Source organism: Tachysurus vachellii, chromosome 3, assembly GCF_030014155.1.
Source record: "Tachysurus vachellii isolate PV-2020 chromosome 3, HZAU_Pvac_v1, whole genome shotgun sequence".
Taxonomy (NCBI): Eukaryota; Metazoa; Chordata; class Actinopteri; order Siluriformes; family Bagridae; genus Tachysurus; species Tachysurus vachellii.
This window is the reverse complement of record NC_083462.1, coordinates 26935424-26961788: the sequence shown is the minus strand read 5'-3', so window position 1 is coordinate 26961788 and position 26365 is coordinate 26935424. Positions and strand designations below refer to the sequence as shown.

General features: G+C 36.8%; 2 protein-coding genes across 7 annotated transcripts in view; one reads left to right on the top strand and one right to left on the bottom strand.

Moving 5' to 3' along the window:
• The window catches only part of LOC132843308 (nesprin-2), a 109625-nt gene extending 100447 nt beyond the window's left edge, over positions 1-9178 (bottom strand). For all 6 annotated transcript variants that reach the window (XM_060866529.1, XM_060866532.1, XM_060866530.1 and 3 more), the window contains exons 1-4: positions 9046-9178; positions 3662-3798; positions 1741-1802; positions 44-139 (exon numbers count right to left, since the gene is read on the bottom strand). In XM_060866529.1, coding sequence (XP_060722512.1) covers positions 44-139; positions 1741-1802; positions 3662-3749 — 246 coding nt within the window. In that variant the 5' untranslated portion in view covers positions 3750-3798; positions 9046-9178. The remainder of the gene's footprint in view (positions 1-43; positions 140-1740; positions 1803-3661; positions 3799-9045) is intronic.
• A 10287-nt stretch (positions 9179-19465) lies between these two features.
• On the top strand, positions 19466-26119 carry LOC132843307 (trans-L-3-hydroxyproline dehydratase). Its single transcript, XM_060866528.1, has 7 exons — positions 19466-19573; positions 23663-24150; positions 24239-24408; positions 24495-24617; positions 24726-24863; positions 25536-25686; positions 25924-26119. Exons 2-6 carry the CDS (start codon positions 23670-23672, stop codon positions 25659-25661), a joined length of 1038 nt encoding a protein of 345 aa, XP_060722511.1. The 5' UTR covers positions 19466-19573; positions 23663-23669; the 3' UTR covers positions 25662-25686; positions 25924-26119.
• The last annotated feature ends 246 nt before the right edge of the window (positions 26120-26365 follow it).

Sequence of the window (26365 nt, the reverse complement as noted above, 5' to 3'; positions counted from 1 at the left end):
GAAAGCCATTTGTAAATATATTAAAGTAGGGTGTGACACTGACCAAGTGCTGGCCACTCATGACCTCCAGCAGGTCCAGCAATCGAGCTCCATCACGGAGGTCTGCAAAAAGGTCCTGCACTAAGGAGGTACAGCTCCTCTGGAAAACACAAACATTGCATCATTAACATGTAATCCATAAAGGAGACAGTATTCTGGAGAGTGAATTGGAATATTTGCTACAAGGTACTTAAGGGAGTTTGAAGTTTAGTTGTATGATGCAATGATTAAAAAACATCTGTTACTGGGAAAGAATGCTTTGTTGCTTAAGATCCCAAGACAGCTGCAAAGCCAAAGCAAGCTGAATTTGGATCTAATCGAGGTGGATGAGGCAATTATTGCAATGCTACAACCCATCAAAATGGATTACTCCCAGGTCTCTGCATACTCAGTGTCATTTAACATATTAGGAGGAGCCACTTTACTCCTGACTGTATTTCAGCTACATAATCGAGGGTTTATTCCTGCCTCATGCCCAGTGTTCCTTGTATAGAATTCGGACCACCTCGACTCTGGAAATAACTATTTTCTGTAATAATGGCTAACATTTGCTCACTGAATAAACTGTTTAAAGATATATGCTATGGAGTAAATGTTATTCCAATAAATTTTTCATCATTTTAAACACTTGTATTTTACCACCGCAAGTCACCACAGAATTAGTCGATACAGAATTAGTCGATACACTGTTGGCTTACAGTCGATACACTGTTTGCTGACAAATAGAAAAGATGTCACACCTGAAATAGCCATGACTCGCCTTTTATTGTCCCTCCTGTAGTCAAAGCGAGTACCCACCATGCCTAGCTTATATGCAGTGTGTGTCCAGACCCAGGCCATTGTTGGCAGATGAGTCTAACAGTCCAGAATAAACTGAGATTGAATTTAAAGGAGACTGTATTCATCTGACCAGTGTTACTGGCTTCAGAGCGGGATGATTTTACCTCAGTTTGGTTAAGCTTAAACATATTTTAGTGATTACAGATAACGGCTTAAAATTTCATGAACAAGTTTATGAACAAGCACTTACGGCATCTCAGACAGCAGAAATGGGTTTCATTACGCAAATTACTTAAGTTAAAAAAATCTTCTTAAACACCGCTGTGTGCCATGATAAAGAAATACGATGCTGAACATGGACACAACAAAACAGATGCAAATTAAATTTTTTGGGCTCTGTAAAAAAGAGTTAAGAAACACTATTCAATATTCAATGTTCAATATTCCATCATTCATCATTTAAGTGAGAAAACCACAGTTCTGTGTTAGACTCCTTGGCTGTGCTTACAGCATATAAATTTATATTTATGGCATTTAGAGCATTTATCAATTACCTTTATCAATAACAATTTACAGATGTATAAATTATTATCTTTTTGACAAATTTTTTTTTCCATAGATCACTGGTGTGTAAAGATTCTTTATAGTGGCACATGGCTAAACCTTGCGGCACACTGTAGAGTCTGAACACTGTGCAGTTCATGTAAATGAACGTGGCATTGTGAACTAGGCAATTCATGCAAGCGTATATAAAAATCTTTAACTTGTTGGTGCTTTGCAAAGACTACTATGGTCACTGATACCCCAGTGTCACCAGCTCGGACCTAGACCCCACCTCACCCTTATCTACTATTGCGTTTGCAAAATGAGCCCACAAAGACCAATTACATCTTCATGCAGATTTAGATTACCAAAGATTACCTTCGAAAGCTGAGCATTGATCCAGTTAGTGAATGTCCTCTTTTGAACCTGCTCCTGTTCCACTGCAAAAGAAAAAAAAATAGTGCAAACACAGTGAGGACAAATCAAAGACAGTGCATAAAACTGTAAATGCAGAATGCACTAAACTTTCTGTATGCTTTCTCAACAACAACTTCATCCTGGCACTAAAATGGAAAACATATTTAGAACTGTGTAGATATTTTGCCAAAAATGGATTTTGTGGTTTTGTGGTTTAAAGAACTCAGTGGCTCTTTCCCTGCAGGAACTAATTTTCAGCTCAGAATTAGAAATGGCTACAAATATAGCTCAAACACATAGCTGCATCACGCCCTGCATTGTTTTAGCTTTGAACATTCTGGACCTGGCAAATAATACATGAAGAATTTTTTTTCTGGGTCTGTGATTCCCTAATGCATTAACCATTCATTTCTTTCCTGTACTCGACGTCTGTCTCGACGTCCTAGCATCTGCCTGTGTTTTTATGTATTACAAATAATTATAGGCCATATTGTCTAGATATTATGTCATAAAACTAATAAATACACTACTAATGTAATGACCTAATATCCATCACCCTGTATATATTGCACATACTACTCATTTCTACAAAATTTGGTTCTGTAAACTAAATAAATAAACTTGGATTATGTCAGTGGATCACGCACAATTGTCACTATCATTAAAACTACTCATGGTGTGTTCTAATGAGCACAGTTTTTTAAGTAGCAACACCCAGCTATCAGTTGTCACTGAATTTTAAACCAAGAGCACCTGTATTACAGGTTATTAACAAGGGCTGGTCACCTAAAAGCATGAATTGTAGATATTTTTAGCTTGCATACTGTATTTAGAACTTAAAAATTGAAGAACAAGAAACAAAATAATGTAACTGTGCAAATGATCAGCCATGAACTTGCATAGCACCGGTTCACGTCTTAAGCATGGCAGTTTTTTTGTATCTTTCATCTATCGTTGAAGAAACATTGCACCTTGTAGTAGACACAAATAGAAAAGATGTCACACCTGAAATAGCCATGACTCGCCTTTTATTGTCCCTCCTGTAGTCAAAGCAAATACCCACCATGCCTAGCTTATATGCAGTGTGTGTCCAGACCCAGGCCATTGTTGGCAGATGAGTCTAACAGTCCAGAATAAACTGAGATTGAATTAAAAGGAGACTGTATTCATCTGACCAGTGTTACTGATTTATGGAAAAAAATAAACGAAAAAAGCAAAGCTAGTCAAGCTAGTGAAAGCCATTGAAATAAACAAATGAACATGACTTCCAACCTTTCATACACCCTCAAGCATGCACTGATTCAGTTGAGATTAAAATGAAGTTAAATGCATTTCAATGAACTTTGAGCAGGAGTTACAGACTTCAACATATTTAAGGTGTACAGTAGGATGTCACAGCCTTGAAGGCCTTACGCCCTCTGGTTAGCCATGTTACACTATACAGCAACCAGAACAAAGATTCCCAGATTCAGGTGTCAGACTTGAGACTGACATTATTCTGTAGAGTTTTTAGGTTTTTATAACATCGTGAGAAAACAGAGCTGAATAAAAGGTAAGATTGTTGCTAAGTGATATCTGTCTAGCTCCGGATGACAACAAATACACACAGGCAACACAAACTGCAGCCACACCTTCACTAAGGTTTTGTTTAAAGAGTTGTTTGCAGGTGAGTCAGAAAATCATAGACAAGTCAAAGGAAGGAGGAGAGCAGACGAAATTAAGACAAATCAAAGAATCAGATAAATACATAGAGAGTCTTATAATCAAGTACATACTCTGTCAAAAACTCTTCTTCTTCACTACTTGTAGTTTTTTACCCTCTTCACATGTCACTGCTTTACTCTAACATCTTATTTTCTCAAAATGCCTGAATGTTTCTGACCTTGCAGAAGCATTTGGACATCATCAATGTCCAGAGGGATGCCCCTCTCTCCTGCTGTGAGACCATCCGAGCTGTCCCGCGATGCCATGACTTAAAGCACTCAGGCCTTCAGTCCTTCCAGCATGGTGATCTGGATACTGGATTTAAAAAAGATTGATAAGAGATTAGGCTGTCAGTACGAAATGTGGAAAACACAGAGCAGCAAGAACAGACATGGCTGATACATTATGAAATTCTTTAATAAAAGGACGCTACCTACAGCAGGTAAAACTCTTGTAAGTGCATGCATGAATGCATGTGGGTGTGTCAAAATTACCCTATTTCTCTATAAGATCAGGAAGATTTTACATAGGAGATATAAATAAACCAAATATATTAACTGCATCTGATCTCAGTGAACAAATAACACCATGCACAGATGTTACTTGTGGATTTAGTAAGTTGGGAGTACAACTTCTTTACTGGGTGCCGACAATCTGTTACTGCACAGTTTAATTTCAGGGTTTTTTTTTTAAGATAATGTAGTTTAACTGATTTGGAGATTAGGTTTGGGCATTTGGTGGTCAGACAAGCATTTCTTATTCATTGTTTAATATTAAACTCATTAAAATATCTACCGATTCTTACGGCATAGAGAAAAGCAAAGCCTCATAGTGTTAATGTAAGCTCATTTTACTTTAATAATAATATTATTATATAATATCATATATACTCAGCATTAAATATCTTCCTTGACTTGTGAAAACTTTTTAAATAAAAGCATTTCAGCTATACAGCAGTGTTAAATAGTGTAAATTTAATACTGGTAACAGAATTAGGATTAGTTCAGACTTACTGTACATATCTGCTTCTATTATATTTTCCAAACACATCATATACCAAAAATGTTTGATTAGACCTCTCATTCAGTCGTACATCAATACACAATAATTTGGGTTAGTCTGCAGCTTTTTTCTGTACCATTCTCTCAAACAAGGAATTACATAGCAAATAATATCAAAACAACACACAAAAAATCAACCTTTAAAAAGTCTTTTTCTGATGCCACACGTACTACAGCATGCTGCTGTACCACTAATTGAGATATAATTACACATATAATTATGATTGCGTCAAAAATAGTTTCGGGGAAGTAGCTATTAAAAAACGGCAACAAACCACAACAGAGGAGCTTCTGGTGTTTACTCTCTTACTCTGATGCAATGCTGCAAAGCTGAATCAAGTGTAGAATTTTTGAAAGTGTCACGCATAAATTTCACTAATTATTAGTCTGTAATTGTTGCATGATAGCAGTAAATAGTGTTGGTTTTTATAGGAGCAATACTTTGTGCACTTTGTAGATGTCAAAAACATTTATAAGCTTTATACATTTTATACAAGTAGCATTATCGTGAGGTGGCACAGTGGTGAGGTGTGGAGTGTTGCCTCCTCACAGCTCCAGGGTCCCATGTTTGATCCTGAGCTCAGGCTGCTGTCTATGTGGCACAAGAAACATAGCAGAAGATTTACTGGCTAAGATGAACTGGTCTGAGGTTTGTGTGTGTGTGTGTAATGGACTTGTGTCCTGTTCTGAGTGCATGATGTAGGATAACATTGTGTTCTTTGACCTGGATAAAGCAGTTACCTGATGTGAGTGAGTATTCTAGTAATAAACTCATCTGTTCTTTAATTTGTTCATAATTTTTATTAACCACACGAGAATGGTTAGGGTCATGGTGGATTAGGAGGCTATTCTGGGAACACTAGGAGTAAAGAGTCATTACACTCTGGATGAGACGCCAGTCCATTGCAGTATTGGAGAAACCTCAGCTATTAAATGAAATTCTTTTATATACCATCTGTAAACACAGAACACAGAGGAATTATAAAAATAAATCCTTATTGACAGTCTAACAGATTAATGGTCTTAGATAAATATGTTCTGTATGTAACCACTGTAACATTTACACAGTGTTGGTATTTTTGCTCAAAGCTTGCCACACAGCATATGGGAAATGAGGTGACTGAAAAGGTAAAAAAACATAATCTCTAAAAGACGACAGAAAAAAAAATTTACACTGTCAATTGAAAGTAGTGCTGAGTCTTGGGGTGACTTATTTACAGGCATACAGTACACACACACACACACACACACACACACACACAGACATACTTAAGCAAACTAAGTACTGCCATGTCACCGTGGAAAGGTCTGTTAGATGACACTTCAGTTTCTACCAGCCTTTCAGTGCCAACTTCATGACATCAGAAGGCAAAACTGCTCAGGGACAGATGCAGCCCTCATGATACCACATGACCTATAGTCCATGCAGTCTCTCACATACACACACATGAAAAGGTCAGACTGAGACAGAGAGGAACAGTGAGACCTGGAAGGAATCTGTTGTGTCTGAAAATAGGATTGGTCTACAACATGTACTCTGGCTGACGGGCAATAATTGTGTGTGTGTGTGTGTGTGTGTGTGTGTGTGTGTGTTGGGGGTGTTGTTGTGAATCTGGAATCACATTCAACTTCCCATACTTACTTTTAGCATTTTTCTATTTGACTGAAGGTTTGGTAAACTCACAATATACAATATACAACTGTACATGTATATATTCATATACATGTACAGTTTGATTTTTTTCAGAGCTGAAATACAACTTGACTTTCCAGAGGTATTATTAGTGTCTGTAATATGTGTTCATACACCATTTCTTTAGTGTTATGAACATGATTATGGTTCAGGTTGTAATTGTAATGCCTTTGGCTGCCTGCATGCTATTTCATTGCAAAGAAAACTGCAGTTGAATTTAAAACATTGACAACCAACCTCACACATTTTGCGAATATATAAATTGTAAAGTGACTTTCAAGGAAGCGCAGCTGAGGTGCAAAGATCTGTTCTGGGGGTGGAGCTTATTTCTTGATCTACAATCTGTTCTGGGGGTGGACCAGAAAAATGTAAATAGAAGCCAGCAAATGGGAAATTTGCCAGATCCACTACTAGATTCTTGCAAAGAATCATTGAACCTACTAAATTATTACACTTTAAAAACATTACAAACTGCACACGTAGCCCAACTAAATTCACCGTCATTAATAAAACCAAAACTGTGAAAAAAAACCCTGTGAAAGGATTTTTATTTTACGGAAACAATTTTTGTACTTCTCCAAATACCCAGTCCTAAATACAGTACTAGTGTTCAACCACAGAATTTCCACAGTCCTCAAAAATCAATATGTCCACAAAACATACCGTGATCATTGTGCTATAATATTAGACATTTAGTGATTGAAATATCTTTTCCAGCAGAATATTCATATTGACTACTTGTAGGTGTGGCAGGACTGATAATGTAAGGTAAGGAAGCAAGATTATAATGATTCAAAAGACAATTCGTAGACTTAGTCATTCAGCATTCAAGCCAGACTTGTCGAGGCAGATTATAACAGAGATTGTGAAAGAAAAGAGTGCAAAAACATTGTGCACAGTTTGAATCTTTTATGGGCTTTTAAAACAAGATTTCTAAGAAACTTGCCTTCTTTTATATTATTGATCCAAGCGCTCTTCATATTAGTTAGGTCTATATACTGCACCATATGCACCAGAGATATAAAGCTTGTTCATTATATAATGCTGAACAATTGAAAAACAAGATAAAAAAATTGCTTTTTTTTCTGTCTAGAGTTTTTATTGCAAGTCTTTTTGTTGTGATGATGTGATGATATTTAAATAGTTAAAATGCTGCATAGCTTTATTTTAATCGTTGCTTTTTGAGTTGATGAATAAATCGTCAGATCGTTATGCCCGGACTTGCCTGTAAACAGTAGGCTACTTGCTTAGTTTCAAATCAGGTATCACATAGATGATGATGAGTTTGTCATATATATTGCTAATCCATGATCATAAACTTTCATTAATAATCAGTTTTCCTAATGTACCCATGCATCATTTCTACTGCACGTATAAGATATATAAATGTGGGCTGTGCAGTTAAACACTCCCACAAACTCTCTTCTAAAACATACAAAATGCAATATATAACACTTTACTACACTATATAGCCAAATATTTGTGGACACCTGACTATTACACCTATATGTGGTTCTTCCCTTAACATTTGCCACAATATTGGAAACACAGAATAATCTAAAATGTCTTTGTATACAGATACAGATACAAGGGAACTAAGGAGCTCAAAACTGTTCAGTACGACAGTGCACCTGTGCACAAGGAAAGCTCCATTAAAGCACGGTTTGCCAAGGTTGGAGCGGAAGAACTTGACTGTCCTGTACAGAGCCCTGACCTCAAACCCACTGAACACCTTTTTTAAACAACTGGAACACCAGACCTCCTCATCATGCCATCAATGCCTGACTTCACTAATACTCTTGTGGCTGAATTTGCAGATCCCACAGAGTCACATTCAATGCCTCAAGTTAAGTAGAGGTCATTATAACAGCAGGACAGGAGGACTAACACACAGATAAATGTATGGTCAGATGTCCACAAACATTTGGCCATATAGTGTATAAGAAACAACAACAACAACAATAATATAGTATTATAAATAAGTAATATACACTATTTCCCAGGACATCAGCAAATACTGAAGCAAATACTTTAGGCTCTAAGTCACGTATAAATATTCCTTAACAGAGATGATAGGTTAACTCATTATGTTAACTAACAATCTGGCTTGTAGTATTAATAGAGTGTATAAATATACGTTTATTTGTCGACCTTATAGTAAAGTGTTGTCATCCAGCAAACTGTTCTTATACAGTTTCAAATAGTAATGTTTTCATTTGGCTGCAAATCTCTGAAAACACGCTATAATAATAATAATAATAATAATAATAATAATAATAATAATAATAATAATAATAATAATAATGTGCAGCTGCTCTAATCTAACACATGGGATGCCCAATGCTATGAGAAAGATAAACAGCTCTCACTGTAATTTATCTTGTCAGGTGCCCTGACACTCTCCTTGTGCCATTATTTCTGTGCCAGTAAAACCTCAGTCTGCCTTTGGGGGAAACATGAAACAAAATATACACACAACAAACTATACACACAACATCTATACACACAACAAACTATACACACACAACATCTATACACACAACAAACTATACACACAACATCTATACACACAACAAACTATACACACACAACATCTATACACACAACAAACTATACACACAACATCTATACACACAACAAACTATACACACACAACATCTATACACACAACAAACTATACACACAACATCTATACCCGCTTTTATTTCCGAACACAAAGCTGTACCTGCAGAAGTGCAACACTTTACAAAAAAACAGTCCCGGAGCAAAGCTGTGCGGAACTGAACCAGTTTCACAAAGTTTACTTACGGAAAATATCCGCTGATCCTGGTGAGAGTTATTTACAAACAGATCGCGTGAAGACTGAACATCGATCTGTGCTGTGATAAGAGGGAGTGAAGCTCAGTACACACCTCAGTGCACTTTCATAACACACACACACACATACACACACAAACAAGCACGCACGCACACACACACACACACACACACACACACACACACAGGGTTGCCAGATTGCATCGCCTGAAAACAGCCTGCTTGGATCACTTGCAAACAGTTACAAACTATCACAAACTATCACAACCAGCCCAGTGTGAGACAATTGTCCAGTTGGATGGGGCACAATCCTGTCGGGTAAACCTATTCAACAAAGTTCATTTATTTTAATGCATTTGCTCTAATACTTTTTTCTCTAACAGCTCAATAGGATTTGTACGTGCATTGGACGCTTTACATAACCAAAGGCTAGTAATAAACAGATTAAAAATAATAAGTCATTTTTAGTGGTCTAATGAATTTACATTTATATTTCTATCGATATTAAAGTCAAGGATTGAAATGAGTCGAGGCAACACATCAATTATTTTCTACTGTAATAGTATTATAGGATAAATGTAATAATTTATCCATCAATTATTCAATTATATATATTTTGACCACTTTACCACTTCGAACTCCAGGTCCACCAAGCTGCCACTGCTGGGCCCCTAAGCAAGGCCCTTATAACCCTCAGTTCAGTTGTAAGTCAACAACTTGCTCAGTTGTAAGTCACTCTGGATAAGAGTGTCTGCTAAATGCTGTAAATATATATACAGGTATGTATATTATGCTGTCTGTGCGCTTCCTGCTTCCTGCTGATGACCAACTTTATGGAGATGAAGATTTCATTTTCCAACAGGACTTGGCACCTGCACACAGTGCCAAAGCTAGCAGTACCTGATTTAAGGACCATGGTATCCCTGTTCTTAATTGGCCAGCAAACTCGCCTGACATTAACCCCATAGGTATTGTGAAGAGGAAGATGCGATATGCCAGACCCAACAATACAGAAGAGCTGAAGGCCACTATCAGAGCAACCTGGGCTCTCATAACACCTAAGCAGTGCCACAGACTGATCGACAGCATGCCACACCGCATTGCTGCAGTAATTCAGGCAAAAGGAGCCCTAACTAAGTATTGACTGCTGTACATGCTCATACTTTTCATGTTCATACTTTTCAGTTGGCCCAGATTTCTAAAAAATCCTTTCTTTGTATTGGTCTTAAGTAATATTCTAATTTTCTGAGATACTGAATTTGGGATTTTCCTTAGTTGTCAGTTATAATCATCAAAATTAAAAGAAATAAACATTTGAAATATATCAGTCTGTGTGTAATATACATTTTGAATGGAATTAGTGAAATAAATCAACTTTTTGATGATATTCTAATTATATGACCAGCACCTGTATATATGCATATGTATGGATAGATAGATAGATAGATAGATAGATAGATAGATAGATAGATAGATAGATAGATAGATAGATAGATAGATAGATAGATTGTGTAGGCTAAATGGTTTAGCAAGGCGATTTCTCTGTAAATGATGATTAAAATATTATTTTTTAAAAAAGGACTACAGAAGGATTATATTTGTAGTACAGTGTATTTTATAATATATGAATCATGGCAGACTCAGTAATATTCAGTCAAATATTTACCACTATAAATTAAAAAGATCTTCTTTATAATGAATTGACATTTGTAGTCATTGATGATTTGCTGGGGTTCGGGGTATAAAACACTTTACAGAATAGTCAACATCTCCAACATTAACATCACTTCACACTACAGCTGGCTTTGGCTGCATGTTCACGAAGCGCCGCCCTTAGATCCTCCCGTAGCCAGTAAATATTCTGTCTGTAAAACGATTGACAGGCAGTGGCGCTCCCAGAAACCTTTAATAGGGGTGGCCAGAGGAGGCCACAGCAAAAGGTGGCACCAAAAAAAAAAAAAAAAAAAAGTCAGTGTAGTGTGTGTTATACTTGTTTAGTTTTGTTTCTGGTTAATGTAACAATATGACATTAAAGCTGTAGTCCATAACTTTTTTGGTTAAAATTTATCCAAAATCAATTCTTTCTTTCTTTCTTTCTTTCTTTCTTATGACTATCTTTCTATCTATGATCATTTCTATCTATCTATCTATCTATCTATCTATCTATCTATCTATCTATCTATCTATGACCATTTCTATCTATCTATCTATCTATCTATCTATCTATCTATCTATATATATATATATATATATATATATATATATATATATATATCTATCTATGACCATTTCTATCTATCTATCTATCTATCTATCTATCTATCTATCTATCTATCTATCTATCTATGACAATTTCTATCTATCTATCTATCTATCTATCTATCTATCTATCTATCTATCTATATATACATACTTTCTATCTATCTATCTATCTATGACAATTTCTATCTATCTATCTATCTATCTATCTATCTATCTATCTATCTATCTATCTATGACAATTTCTATCTATCTATCTATCTATCTATCTATCTATCTATCTATCTATCTATGTATTTATTCATTTATTTTTCACTTCATGAACTATTGTGAATTTTCATTATGCATTCAAATTCAAATTCATACTAGGGGTGGCCACAGGGTGGCCCTTGGGGGCGCCCCTGGTGCTACTTAAGAAGCACAGTGCTTTGGCTGTCGAATAAGAAAGAACTAGTTCTAAATTAGGCTCTGGCTCTGAACCAGCACTCAAACTGCCTCGGTTGAAAAGGGGCATTTAAGAGCTATTTATTTATGTGCAGTGTTGTAATGTAACGTAACGTACGTAATGTAACGGAGTACGAATACTGTACTTAAGTAGAAATTTCACGTATCTGTACTTTACTGCGCTATTTAAATTTATGTCAACTTTCTCTTTTACTCCACTACATTTCCTAGATAAAATGTATACTTTTTTCCGTTATATTTCCACTAAGCATCTTCGTTACTCGTTACTACAAAATAAAATCAGAAGAAATGTGTGCGACTGCAATAAGGGAGGTTTGGCGAATCACTGCTCCTAGATTGCATTAAGCTCCGCACGATCTACGGAGAAGCACAGGGACGCGCAGCGTGCACGCGCAATCAGAGCTGGAGGCATTTATCTATAACGTTATAACGTTAATCGGCGGAAAGCCGCAAAGACGGCAAACAAAAGCAGTGAAATTTCACTATTCTTATTACCAGAGTTGATAGCACAAACAAAATATTAATGCAAACAATCCATTCATTCATTCATTTTCTACCGCTTATCCGAACTACCACGGGTCACGGGGAGCCTGTGCCTATCTCAGGCGTCATCGGGCATCAAGGCAGGATACACCCTGGACGGAGTGCCAACCCATCACAGGGCACACACACACTCTCATTCACTCACACAATCACACACTACGGACAATTTTCCAGAGATGCCAATCAACCTACCATTCATGTCTTTGGACCGGGGGAGGAAACCGGAGTACCCGGAGGAAACCCCCCAGGCACGGGGAGAACATGCAAACTACACACACACAAGGTGGCGGCGGGAATCGAACCCCCAACCCTGGAGGTGTGAGGCGAACGTGCTAACCACTAAGCCACCGTGCGCCACAATCCATTCAATACTAAATAAAAATAACATTTATTGATTTGGTCTTTGTCTTGTGAATATTTTTTTTTATTAATGACTGCATTCTTTGGACTCACTGTTTGTAGAGAATGCATACTGTACATACACAAACTGATTTGATTCAAGACTGGCATCATGCATAAAATTTTGGTGTCCATTTTTGCCATTTAATAATACCATAACTTTTACCTTACTATGTAGTCATATAATATATAATATAAAACTCTTCTTGTTTTAAATTCTCACTGAGGGCTAAAACCCCTAAAGATGAGACCCTAGAACCGCCCCTGATCTTATGCCTACCGAAAATCACTGAAATTTTACTTTTTACTTTTACTTTAAATACTTAAGTACATTAAATATCAGAAAATGACTTTTGATACTTAAGTACAGTAAATATCAGATACTTTAAGACTTTTACTTGAGTAATATTCTAAAAGGTAACTTTCACTTCTACCAAAGTCTTTTTCTAGTAGGATACTTGTACTTTTACTCAAGTATTGCTTTCTAGTACTTTATACAACACTGGTTATGTGGTGCACTTGATTTGAAGTGCACTTGATATGTAGTGCACTTGAATTAATGTATCAAATGCTCATTAATTCAACGCCCTCTTTTTATAAGCTATTTAGCTATGTGGTGCACTTGATATGAAGTCCAGTTGATTTGAAGCCCACTTGATTTGAAGCCCACTTGATTTGAAGTCCACTTGATTTGAAGTCCACTTGATTTGAAGTGCACTTGATTCGAAGTGCACTTGATTTGAAGTCCATTTGATTTGAAGTGCACATGATATGTAGTACACTTGAATTAATGTATCAAATGCTCATTAATTCAACGCCCTCTTTTTTACCCCTTTTCCACCAAAAAGAACCGAGTGCTGGCGATCCTTCTAAGAACCGGTTTGCCCTTCCATGGGCTAGAGAGCCATCACAGAGCCACAAATTTGGTTGTGTCCAGGGTGCGAAGGGTCAGTCATGATTTTTCCTGCCTGGTTTATGGTTCTTGTGTCGTACAAGTCCTGGAGAGTGGGCAGGGGGTGCCAATTATTTTTTTCTGTGCGTTGCAGTCTGTTTCTCTCCTGTTTGGCTGCTGCACCAAACCAGATGGTGATGGATGTGCACAGATTCAATGACTGCAGTGTAGAACAGCATCAACAGCTCCTGTGGCAGACCATACTGTACTTCCTTAATTGACATAGAAAGTGCATCCTCTGCTGGGCCTTTTTGATGACAGAGATTATGTTGCACTCCCATTTCAGGTCTTGGGAAATGGTAGTGCCCAGAAACTTGAAGGCCTCCACAGATGACACCGGGCTGTTGGATATTGTGAGGGGGAGTAGTTTTGAGGGGGCTTTCCTAAAGTCCACTATCATCTGTTCTGGAGTGTTTAGCTCCAGACTGTTCTGACTGCACCATAGCACCAGCCGCTTCACCTCCTGCCGGTATGCGGACTCCTCGCCATCTTGGATGAGACAGATGAGCGTAGTATCATCTGCAAATTTCAGAAGTTTAACAGTTTGGTCACTTGAAGTGCAGTCATTAGTGTAGAAGGAGAATAGCAGTCGGGAGAGGACACATCCCTGTGGAGCGCCAGTGCTGATTGTACGAACCTCCCAGTCTCACCTGTTGTTTCCTGTCTGTCAGGAAGCTGGTGATCCACTGACAGATGGAAGGGGGTATAGTGAGCCTTTGGAGCTTGGAGTGGAGAATTTCCGGAATTATAGTATTAAAAGCCGAACTGAAGTCAACAAACAGAATCCGGGCGTATGTCCCTGGGCAGTCCAGGTGTTGCAGATTGTAGTGCAGTCCAATGTTGACTGAGTCGTAAACTGATCAGTTTGCACAGTAGGCAAACTGTAGGGGATCCAGCATCTGTTCTGTTTCAGTCTTTAGGTGGGCCAGTACCAGCTGTTCAAAGCTGCTGGTTCAGAGCTAGCACAGGTGCTGGTTCAAAGTTGGTTCCACTGGCGATCCTTCTAAGAACCGGTTTGCCTTTCCATGGGCTAGAGAGCATCACAGACCCGAGTCTGACGTCACTGTATACGTGTCACGTGTCCCAGCAACTTTAGCGCAGCAGCGGCAAACACAAACACAACAACAATGGCGGATGTTGCTTTACTGTTAATGCTCATGGCTTTGTGAACCTACATTAACACCCAAACGCGGCGAATCCAACGTGTACGTGCAGCTCCATGTAATCTGTATAAACGGAGGTTGTTATCGAGAAAGTACATAACATTATTTTATCATTAACACAGAAAAAAGTTAGCCTTAGTATGTAGCTAATTACTATCATGTGTGCTGATAATGTATCACATTGCGGTAAAGTAAAAGTGTATTAAACATTAGTATACTTAAGGTACATTATTAAAGGCACTAACATTAAACATTAGTATACTTAAGGTACCTTATTAAAGGCACTAACATTAAACATTAGTATACTTAAGGTACATTATTAAAGGCACTAACATTAAACATTAGTATACTTAAGGTACATTATTAAAGGCACTAACATTAAACATTAGTATACTTAAGGTACATTATTAAAGGCACTAACATTAAACATTAGTATACTTAAGGTACATTATTAAAGGCACTAACATTAAACATTAGTATACTTAAGGTACATTATTAAAGGCACTAACATTAAACATTAGTATACTTAAGGTACATTATTAAAGGCACTAACATTAAACATTAGTATACTTAAGGTACATTATTAAAGGCACTAACATTAAACATTAGTATACTTAAGGTACATTATTAAAGGCACTAACATTAAACATTAGTATACTTAAGGTACATTATTAAAGGCACTAACATTAAACATTAGTATACTTAAGGTACATTATTAAAGGGACTAACATTAAACATTAGTATACTTAAGGTACATTATTAAAGGGACTAACATTAAACATTAGTATACTTAAGGTACATTATTAAAGGCACTAACATTAAACATTAGTATACTTAAGGTACATTATTAAAGGCGCTAACATTAAACATTAGTATACTTAAGGTACATTATTAAAGGCGCTAACATTAAACATTAGTATACTTAAGGTACATTATTAAAGGCACTAACATTAAACATTAGTATACTTAAGGTACATTATTAAAGGCACTAACATTAAACATTAGTATACTTAAGGTACATTATTAAAGGCACTAACATTAAACATTAGTATACTTAAGGTACAATATTAAAGGCACTAACATTAAACATTAGTATACTTAAGGTACATTATTAAAGGCACTAACATTAAACATTAGTATACTTAAGGTACATTATTAAAGGCACTAACATTAAACATTAGTATACTTAAGGTACATTATTAAAGGCACTAACATTAAACATTAGTATACTTAAGGTACATTATTAAAGGCACTAACATTAAACATTAGTATACTTAAGGTACATTATTAAAGGCACTAACATTAAACATTAGTATACTTAAGGTACATTATTAAAGGCACTAACATTAAACATTAGTATACTTAAGGTACATTATTAAAGGCACTAACATTAAACATTAGTATACTTAAGGTACATTATTAAAGGCACTAACATTAAACATTAGTATACTTAAGGTACATTATTAAAGGCACTAACATTAAACATTAGTATACTTAAGGTACATTATTAAAGGCACTAACATTAAACATTAGTATACTTAAGGTACATTATTAAAGGCACTAACATTAAACATTAGTATACTTAAGGTACATTATTAAAGGCACTAACATTAAACATTAGTATACTTAAGGTACATTATTAAAGGCACTAACATTAAACATTAGTATACTTAAGGTACATTATTAAAGGCACTAACATTAAACATTAGTATACTTAAGGTACATTATTAAAGGCACTAACATTAAACATTAGTATACTTAAGGTACATTATTAAAGGCACTAACATTAAACATTAGTATACTTAAGGTACATTATTAAAGGCACTAACATTAAACATTAGTATACTTAAGGTACATTATTAAAGGCACTAACATTAAACATTAGTATACTTAAGGTACATTATTAAAGGCACTAACATTAAACATTAGTATACTTAAGGTACATTATTAAAGGCACTAACATTAAACATTAGTATACTTAAGGTACATTATTAAAGGCACTAACATTAAACATTAGTATACTTAAGGTACATTATTAAAGGCACTAACATTAAACATTAGTATACTTAAGGTACATTATTAAAGGCACTAACATTAAACATTAGTATACTTAAGGTACATTATTAAAGGCACTAACATTAAACATTAGTATACTTAAGGTACATTATTAAAGGCACTAACATTAAACATTAGTATACTTAAGGTACATTATTAAAGGCACTAACATTAAACATTAGTATACTTAAGGTACATTATTAAAGGCACTAACATTAAACATTAGTATACTTAAGGTACATTATTAAAGGCACTAACATTAAACATTAGTATACTTAAGGTACATTATTAAAGGCACTAACATTAAACATTAGTATACTTAAGGTACATTATTAAAGGCACTAACATTAAACATTAGTATACTTAAGGTACATTATTAAAGGCACTAACATTAAACATTAGTATACTTAAGGTACATTATTAAAGGCACTAACATTAAACATTAGTATACTTAAGGTACATTATTAAAGGCACTAACATTAAACATTAGTATACTTAAGGTACATTATTAAAGGCACTAACATTAAACATTAGTATACTTAAGGTACATTATTAAAGGCACTAACATTAAACATTAGTATACTTAAGGTACATTATTAAAGGCACTAACATTAAACATTAGTATACTTAAGGTACATTATTAAAGGCACTAACATTAAACATTAGTATACTTAAGGTACATTATTAAAGGCACTAACATTAAACATTAGTATACTTAAGGTACATTATTAAAGGCACTAACATTAAACATTAGTATACTTAAGGTACATTATTAAAGGCACTAACATTAAACATTAGTATACTTAAGGTACATTATTAAAGGCACTAACATTAAACATTAGTATACTTAAGGTACATTATTAAAGGCACTAACATTAAACATTAGTATACTTAAGGTACATTATTAAAGGCACTAACATTAAACATTAGTATACTTAAGGTACATTATTAAAGGCACTAACATTAAACATTAGTATACTTAAGGTACATTATTAAAGGCACTAACATTAAACATTAGTATACTTAAGGTACATTATTAAAGGCACTAACATTAAACATTAGTATACTTAAGGTACATTATTAAAGGCACTAACATTAAACATTAGTATACTTAAGGTACATTATTAAAGGCACTAACATTAAACATTAGTATACTTAAGGTACATTATTAAAGGCACTAACATTAAACATTAGTATACTTAAGGTACATTATTAAAGGCACTAACATTAAACATTAGTATACTTAAGGTACATTATTAAAGGCACTAACATTAAACATTAGTATACTTAAGGTACATTATTAAAGGCACTAACATTAAACATTAGTATACTTAAGGTACATTATTAAAGGCACTAACATTAAACATTAGTATACTTAAGGTACATTATTAAAGGCACTAACATTAAACATTAGTATACTTAAGGTACATTATTAAAGGCACTAACATTAAACATTAGTATACTTAAGGTACATTATTAAAGGCACTAACATTAAACATTAGTATACTTAAGGTACATTATTAAAGGCACTAACATTAAACATTAGTATACTTAAGGTACATTATTAAAGGCACTAACAGTTGCCCCGCCCACAGCCCCTAACGCAGGTGGTTCTTAAATCTACACCAGCAACGTTTTGGTGCTACTAAGTGATGCCCCCAGAAACCTCTTGGGGTGGCACCAAAAAAAAAAAAAAGTCAGTGTAGTGTGTGTTATACTTGTTCAGTTTTGTTTCTGGTTAATGTAAAAATATGACATTAAAGCTGTAGTCCATAACTTTTTTGGTTAAAATTTATCCAAAATCAATTCTTTCTTTCTTTCTTATGACTATTTTTATATCTATGACCATTTCTCTCTCTCTCTCTCTCTCTCTCTCTCTATCTATCTATCTATCTATCTATCTATCTGTCTATCTATGACCATTTCTCTCTATCTGTCTATCTATCTATGACCATTTCTCTCTATCTGTCTATCTATCTATGACCATTTCTCTCTATCTATCTATGACCATTTCTCTCTCTCTATCTATCTATCTATCTATCTATCTATCTATCTATCTATCTATCTATCTATCTATCTATCCATCTATCTATTTATAAATCATATTGCATAAACATTATTCTTAATATTGCATATTATTTGTACTAGTAAGGTATAAAAAATTGACTTATTGCACCTTTGTTCAAGAAAAAACAAATAAATGTCATAATAAAACAATCGAAATGTCATTTCTATCAAATCCAATTAGTGTTTATGGACAATGAGCTGTGTTTTAATTGTGCTTTTTGTTATACATGTTTTCTGTGCCTGCATGAAGAAAAATATATGATAGTTGTGTAAAGACAAAAGAAGCAAAGCAGGAAAAGTTTTATGTAACAAATAAATAGTTAGACCACTAGAGGGCGCTGCATGATGCATTTGAATGTCATGTATTTCTACATCCAGACCAGCAGACGGCAGCAAAGAACTTCTGTTACAGACTGAATCCCAAATACATTTATAGTGCACTTTAAAGTGTGTAGGGACGGTGTAATTCCTACAGGATGTCGTGCACTTTTAAAGTAAGTAGGGAGGTATTTGGGATTCTGCAAACAAATATAGCTACGGTGGCACTTTGTAAGTCGAGAGTTTAAAACAAGGCAGAAGTTGGCATTCGAGTTCTTATATATTTTACTCGTTAACGGTAAGCAACAGTTTTTTGCAGTAATAAATGTTTACAGTTTTTCTTGATTGCTAAGACACGTTTCTTGAAAGCTGCTCTCCTTTTCTCTAAACTGTGAACACAAAACAATTCTCAAGCTACATTCACAAAACCTCAGAGTCTCCTTGCAAAACCAGACTTTCACCTCAAAACAGTTCAATCTCAAATGCTCAAAACTGAACTGTGTTGTCAAATCGTGCAAAATTAAAATCACTACGGAACAGTCACTAAACACTACGTAGAAAAATAGAAAACACAATGCTCAGGACATGAAGCTGGAGAAATAAATGTTTATTGTTCACTGTAGGCTAAATGCATGTTGCAAAACACTCACTCACTCTCACTCATTCATCTTCTACCGCTTATCCGAACTACCTCGGGTCACGGGGAGCCTGTGCCTATCTCAGGCGTCATCGGGCATCAAGGCAGGATACACCCTGGACGGAGTGCCAACCCATCGCAGGGCACACACACACACTCATTCACTCACACAATCACACACACTACGGACAATTTTCCAGAGATGCCAATCAACCTACCATGCATGACTTTGGACCAGGGGAGGAAACCGGAGTACCCGGAGGAAACCCCCGAGGCACGGGGAGAACATGCAAACTCCACACACACACAAGGTGGAGGCGGGAATCGAACCCCCAACCCTGGAGGTGTGAGGCGAACGTGCTAACCACTAAGCCACCGTGCCCCTGTTGCAAAGCAAAGCAAAACAAAACAAAAAAAAAACCTGTGCATTTAGCACTTGTACAAAAAGACAACACAGAAATCTTGTGCATTTACACGTAGCACTAGACATCTTATGCGTTTGCGCCACTTGTGTACAGTAAGCCCATGTAAAAATAAAGTACAAAAATACAAAAGTGCATTACTCAGCCACAGCATCAGGTTTAGGCCACAGGTCTTCATCCACATCACAGGTCACATTTTGTCTGGCCAGGCAACGGGGGGAAAAACCCCTGGCATGCCGTATCCAGGCTTGGCATGCCTACACCTATGTCACCACAGGCAAGTCCCATGGCTTGCAGGAGATGTACCCTGGTGTAAGGTTGGCGTTCATACACCTTCCACCGCCATGAGGAGAAGAATTCCTCAATGGGGTTTAGGAAAGGGGAGTATGGTGGAAGGCAAAGATTGATAAAACCTTGGTTCATATTGAACCACTCTCTAACCTGGAGGGCTCTGTGAAAACTCACATTGTCCCAAACAACAACATACTGTAGATGGGACGCTCATCCTGCTGCCCTAACAGAGCATCTCGCATGCGATTGAGGAAAATGAGGAGCTGGTGAGTGTTGTAGGGCCCCAGGTTGGCATGATGGTGGACAACCCCATGATTGCTGATGGCAGCACATAATGTGACATTGCCACCACGCTGCCCAGGAACACCAACAATGGCCCGATGGCCAATCACATTACGGCCTCTCCTTCTCCTTTTGGTGAGATTAAACCCAGCTTCATCCATGTACACGTATTCATGGGGTCTTTCCATTGCATCCAGTTGAAGAACCCTCTGTAGAAATAGATATAGTTTTGTGAGTGATACGGAAAAAGTGATTTAGGCCACTACAGTAAATCACTACTTAGAGCAATCAACATTGAATGTGTCTGGATATATGCCAACCTGTACATACCGGAATCTTTGCTCTTTGACTGAGTTGCGATCAAAGGGCACTCTGTATAGCTGTTTCATGCGCAGTCTGTTGCGCTCATCAACCCTCTGTTGATACCCTCAAAATTTACATGGTCCTCAATGATCTTCTGAATTCTGAATTTCACTCAGTTTAATGGCATTGTTCTCACTGACCATATCAACAATTAGGGTCTCTTGGTGTGGGGAGAACATACCTGTCCTCCCACCCCCATGTGGCAGTCTTTCAATTCTACAAAAGATAACATGAAGTTACAAAAAATATACATGGAATACTAGGCCTACAAACAAACAGTTAGACCAACCCTCCATTACAATACTACAGTACATTGGTACAGTGATGTACTGAAACATATATTTACTTAAAGTATACTGTGGTACAGTATATAGTATGTCATACAGTAATTGCTGTCAACATTTACATACTGTACTATAATGTCATTACCTGTATAAAGGTAATTAATTACCTGTTCTCTTCTCTAAATCTTCGGATTATTGTGGACACAGTGAATCTACTGATGTTTGGTTGTACCCTTTGTCCAGCCTCCCTCATGCTCATACCATGGACAAGAACATGGTCAATCACAGTAGCTCTGATTTCATCAGATATTTCTGTTCTTTGTCTTCGCTGACCACCTCGACCTCCTCTCACACGAACTCTTCCTCTCAGACTTCTATCCATTGTAGGGTCTCGCAAACCAGTGCTCTCTGAACTGGCTTGCTGTATATGTTCCCTCACATTATTAGCCACAAGCGTGATCAATTTTGAGTTGTTGTGTGCAAGTGGTGACACCTGTGCTTTAATTGTGTTTGGCTTTTGTCACCTGTGCTCACCATTATGCAGCACGGGTGCGTCACAATGAATATGTGTTGGCAAGTTGTGTCTAAATAGGTGAAAAGTGCTTATGGTTTTGCCAAAAGAGTGATTGATTCAGTATTGATTCAGATTTGTCAGTATGTAAGTCAGTGGGATTTTTCCGTACTAAATGACACTAACTTGCTGTATAAGAGCAATGACTTCTTACATTGTACCCTGCAATCAGCAGAAATGTGCCATGATCACAGGACTGCTGTGTTGGATCTTTATCAGCATAACATTAACAACAGCATAGGTGTGTGTGTGTTTAAGAGAGAGAGAAAGAGAGAGGGAGAAAGAGAGAGAGAGGGAGAAAGAAAGAGAGAGAGAGAGAGAGATAAGAGAGATGGAGAAAGAGAGAGAGAGATAAGAGAGATGGAGAAAGCGAGAGAGAGAGAAAGAGAGAGAGGCAGAGAGAGAGAAAGAAAGAGAAAGACTTTGACTTTTGAATGTCGTTTATTTTGACAGTCTATGCGTTCAATTTATCAGCATTTTTATGCATTTACATATGAATGTAGTCAAATAATTAGATAAAAAATAGATAAATAAATAAAGTAATAAATAAACACAAAGTAAAAAATATATTCATATATTTTACTTTATAAGAAACACCCAGTCAACTACTAAAAAATACCATCTTAAAAGAAATGCAGTAAAAACTTTAAAACATTTTCATTCCAACTCTGGTGTGAAAAACAATTCATTTAAAACAGAGCACACAGTTTCCCCATAGCACAAAATCTGTTGGACTTTTCCTAGTTCCTTCATCCTTTTATATATGTGGTTCTCATCATGACAAACCTTTGGCCATATAAGTGTGTATAGCCTCTTGTAACAGTAAGGTAGGTGTGTGTCCAGTAAAATAACACAGTGTTTAAAAATGACCAAAATCTGATGATAATTCACTTAATGTCTAATCATTGGTGGTCTCTTTCCACTGACTGATGGAGTACAGAGTGTGTGCAGATAGATCAGTATACCTCAAAGTATGCGTCTACTATGTGATTAATGACACATGTAGTTAATAAGATGGTTAATAATGGATTCATAGTTAATGATTAAATTTAGGAGGAAATGGCCACATACAGGGGGGCACGGTGGCTTAGTGGTTAGCACGTTCGCCTCACACCTCCAGGGTTGGGGGTTCGATTCCCGCCTCCGCCTTGTGTGTGTGGAGTTTGCATGTTCTCCCCGTGCCTCGGGGGTTTCCTCCGGGTACTCCGGTTTCCTCCCCCGGTCCAAAGACATGCATGGTAGGTTGATTGGCATCTCTGGAAAATTGTCCCTAGTGTGTGATTGCGTGAGTGAATGAGTGTGTGTGTTCCCTGCGATGGGTTGGCACTCCGTCCAGGGTGTATCCTGCCTTGATGCCCAATGACGCCTGAGATAGGCACAGGCTCCCCGTGACCCGAGGTAGTTCGGATAAGCGGTGGAAAATGAATGAATGAATGGCCACATACTTGTATCTGCGAATTAAAAAAAAAAATTAACAATATTGACTGAGCACTTTTACATTATCAAATGATTGGCATTATATTGTAATTATTTTAAGGGATCAAATGGATTTTCCAAAGCTGCCACCTCACGATGGACCCTTTCTGTCTGTGGTTGACATGCACACTGGAGGAGAACCTTTACGCATCATCGTAAGCGGGTACCCTACCGTGAGTGGAGACACCGTGCTCGAAAAGCGGCGGTATGTACGAGACCATCTCGATCATCTACGCAAAGTGTTAATGTTCGAGCCCCGTGGCCACTATGACATGTATGGAGCCTTATTAGTCGAAAGTGAGATACCTGAAGCGGATCTCGGGGTTCTGTTCATGCACAATGAGGGTTACAGCACCATGTGTGGCCATGCTGTGATCGCTCTCGGCCGTTTTGCTGTAGACTACGGTTTGGTAAAGACTCCAACTGCTCCCGAGACCCAAATAAACATCCACTGTCCATGTGGCTTGGTGAAGGCTTTTGTGGAGTATAGCAACGGTAAAACAGGAGCAGTGAGGTTCCACAGTGTGCCAGCGTTTGCTTTTGCCACAGGTGACCTTTTCTGTTACAGCTGAAGCTCTTTTGTTATAAAAAGTATAAACAACCAAAAACCTAAATTGTGATTGTATAATCTTTGTAGATGTGAAAGTCACCGTTCCAGGATATGGTGAAATCACAGTGGACATAAGCTACGGAGGAGCTCTCTATGCCTTCGTGAATGCTGAAATATTTGGACTGGATGTCAATAAGTCAAGAACAAGAGATTTAGTGGATGCAGCCACTGCCATAACTAATGCAGTCAAATCTCAGGTACAGCAGAAACAGCAGGTACGTTTACATAAAATTACAGGAGGTACTGAGAGAAAATGGTGCTTTGCCTTCCTTTATTATGACAGGTGAAGCTCCACCATCCTGTTAGTGAAGATCTGGCTTTTCTATACGGTACTATTCTCACAGATGGCAAAGATGATTTCTCTGATGAGCCTACAGCCAATGTGTGTGTGTTTGCTGATGCCCAGGTGAGACCCTGCACCTTCCGTTGTCCCATCTACATTGATATTATATCTTCTAAAGGAAAGTAATTAAACTCCAGAAGGCAATTACAATAAAAATTTGGTTGACTTTAGGTGGACAGGAGCCCCACTGGTTCAGGTGTGACTGCTCGCATTGCTCTGCAGTACCACAAAGGTCAGATCCAGCTGCACAAGTCCAGGAGCTTCAAAAGCGGCACCACAGGAACTATATTTACAGGGAAGGCAGTACAGGTATGTGTATAAAAAACAAGCTAAATTCAAACAAATAGACCTCAACACCAGTGGCATCAGTAAGAATGCCTTTTACACCAAGTCATCTAGTCAGTCTTATTATTCACTTGTATGCTAAAAATAGAATTATAAAGCTAAATAAAACGAAATATACTTTAAATGTGAAAAAGAAGCTATTAAAGAAAAACTTTTGACCTTGCTGTGATCTTGATCGGATCAATTTCAAAATTAAGAAAAGGTTCATCTACCGGTTACAGTGATAAGTCCGTATACAGTACATTCTACATATTACCCCCATAGGTTGAGAGAACATATAATAAGAAAACATAATATTTGAGCAGAATCTGAAGTCGATAATCATTACAAGGTTGTAGTTCTCCATGTCATTGTCATTTCATGTCATTTATGGCATTTAGCAGACACCCTTATCCAGAGTGACTTACAACTGTGCAACTGAGGGTTAAGGGCCTTGCTCAGGGGCCCAGCAGTGGCAGCTTGGTGGACCTGGGGTTCGAACCCATGACCTTTCTATCAGTAGCCCAACACCTTAACCACTGAGCTACCACATCCCTGTGAACTCCAGTGAAGATGGTTCACAAAAATAAACGTTCTAGATGTGCATCAGTTGTATGAGCTGTATATCTGTAGATAGTGAATGATGTGTGTTTAAAGGAGACGACATGTGGACACTTCAGTGCAGTGGTGGTCGAGGTTGCGGGTCATGCTTACTACAGCGGCGTGGCCAGTTTTACTCTGGAGAACGACGATACCCTGAAGAATGGCTTCCTCCTCAGATGACTGTATTAAAGCTGAGATCTAACAAGTAGGAAAAATAAACAATCTCTTTCTTTTTTTTGTTTCATTAGGAACCATAAGTGCTGGGATACAAGTTTCCTTGGATTCATATTTTCTTTTTTATGGCAATTCCACTTTGTAACAGTTAATTTATGTGCACACGATGAACAGAGCAAGGCTTTCTTACTTGTTTCACATTTAATCATTTTGCAACTCTTAGCTTCTGTAGTCACTGTTTGTAAAGACATTTATTTACTGTTTACAGGTGGAATCTCACAGGAGTCTTTCTGGAAGAGGATTCGGCACTTTCGCTTTCTAAGGAACAGAAGTAGAATGTTTTTTTTTTGTTGTTATTTTTCTGACTTTATGGAAGAGAAAAAAAGTGAATGGTTGGTTCTGCAATAACGTAGATGATGTTGGCTATTTGAGCAATAAAACTTCAGGACATGTGCATCACCCCACCCCAGTGTTGATTAGTTTCTTGTGGCCATGTTGTGCCTTGTTTCTTAACTAACCTTTTATTTTTTCCTCGTCGAAATCTGGAAGTTCTAATGGATTTCAGTCAACAGTCGATTAAAGTGAATATTTGTGAAGTATGTTAAATTCTGTTTTTTTTTTTTGTTTTTTTTATTATTGTTTTATTTATTTTTTTTGTTTAAAGTTAAACCTTGATACTAGTTGAATTTTATTCTTCAGTGGAGACGTTT

Bases quoted from the DNA above. Each gene is read 5' to 3' on its own strand.
- LOC132843307 (XM_060866528.1), top strand. From the start codon at position 23,670: ATGGATTTTCCAAAGCTGCCACCTCACGATGGACCCTTTCTGTCTGTG. The intron at 24,151-24,238 runs GTGACCTTTTCT...TAATCTTTGTAG, and splicing joins AGCGTTTGCTTTTGCCACAG to ATGTGAAAGTCACCGTTCCA. The intron at 24,864-25,535 runs GTATGTGTATAA...GTGTGTTTAAAG, and splicing joins TTACAGGGAAGGCAGTACAG to GAGACGACATGTGGACACTT.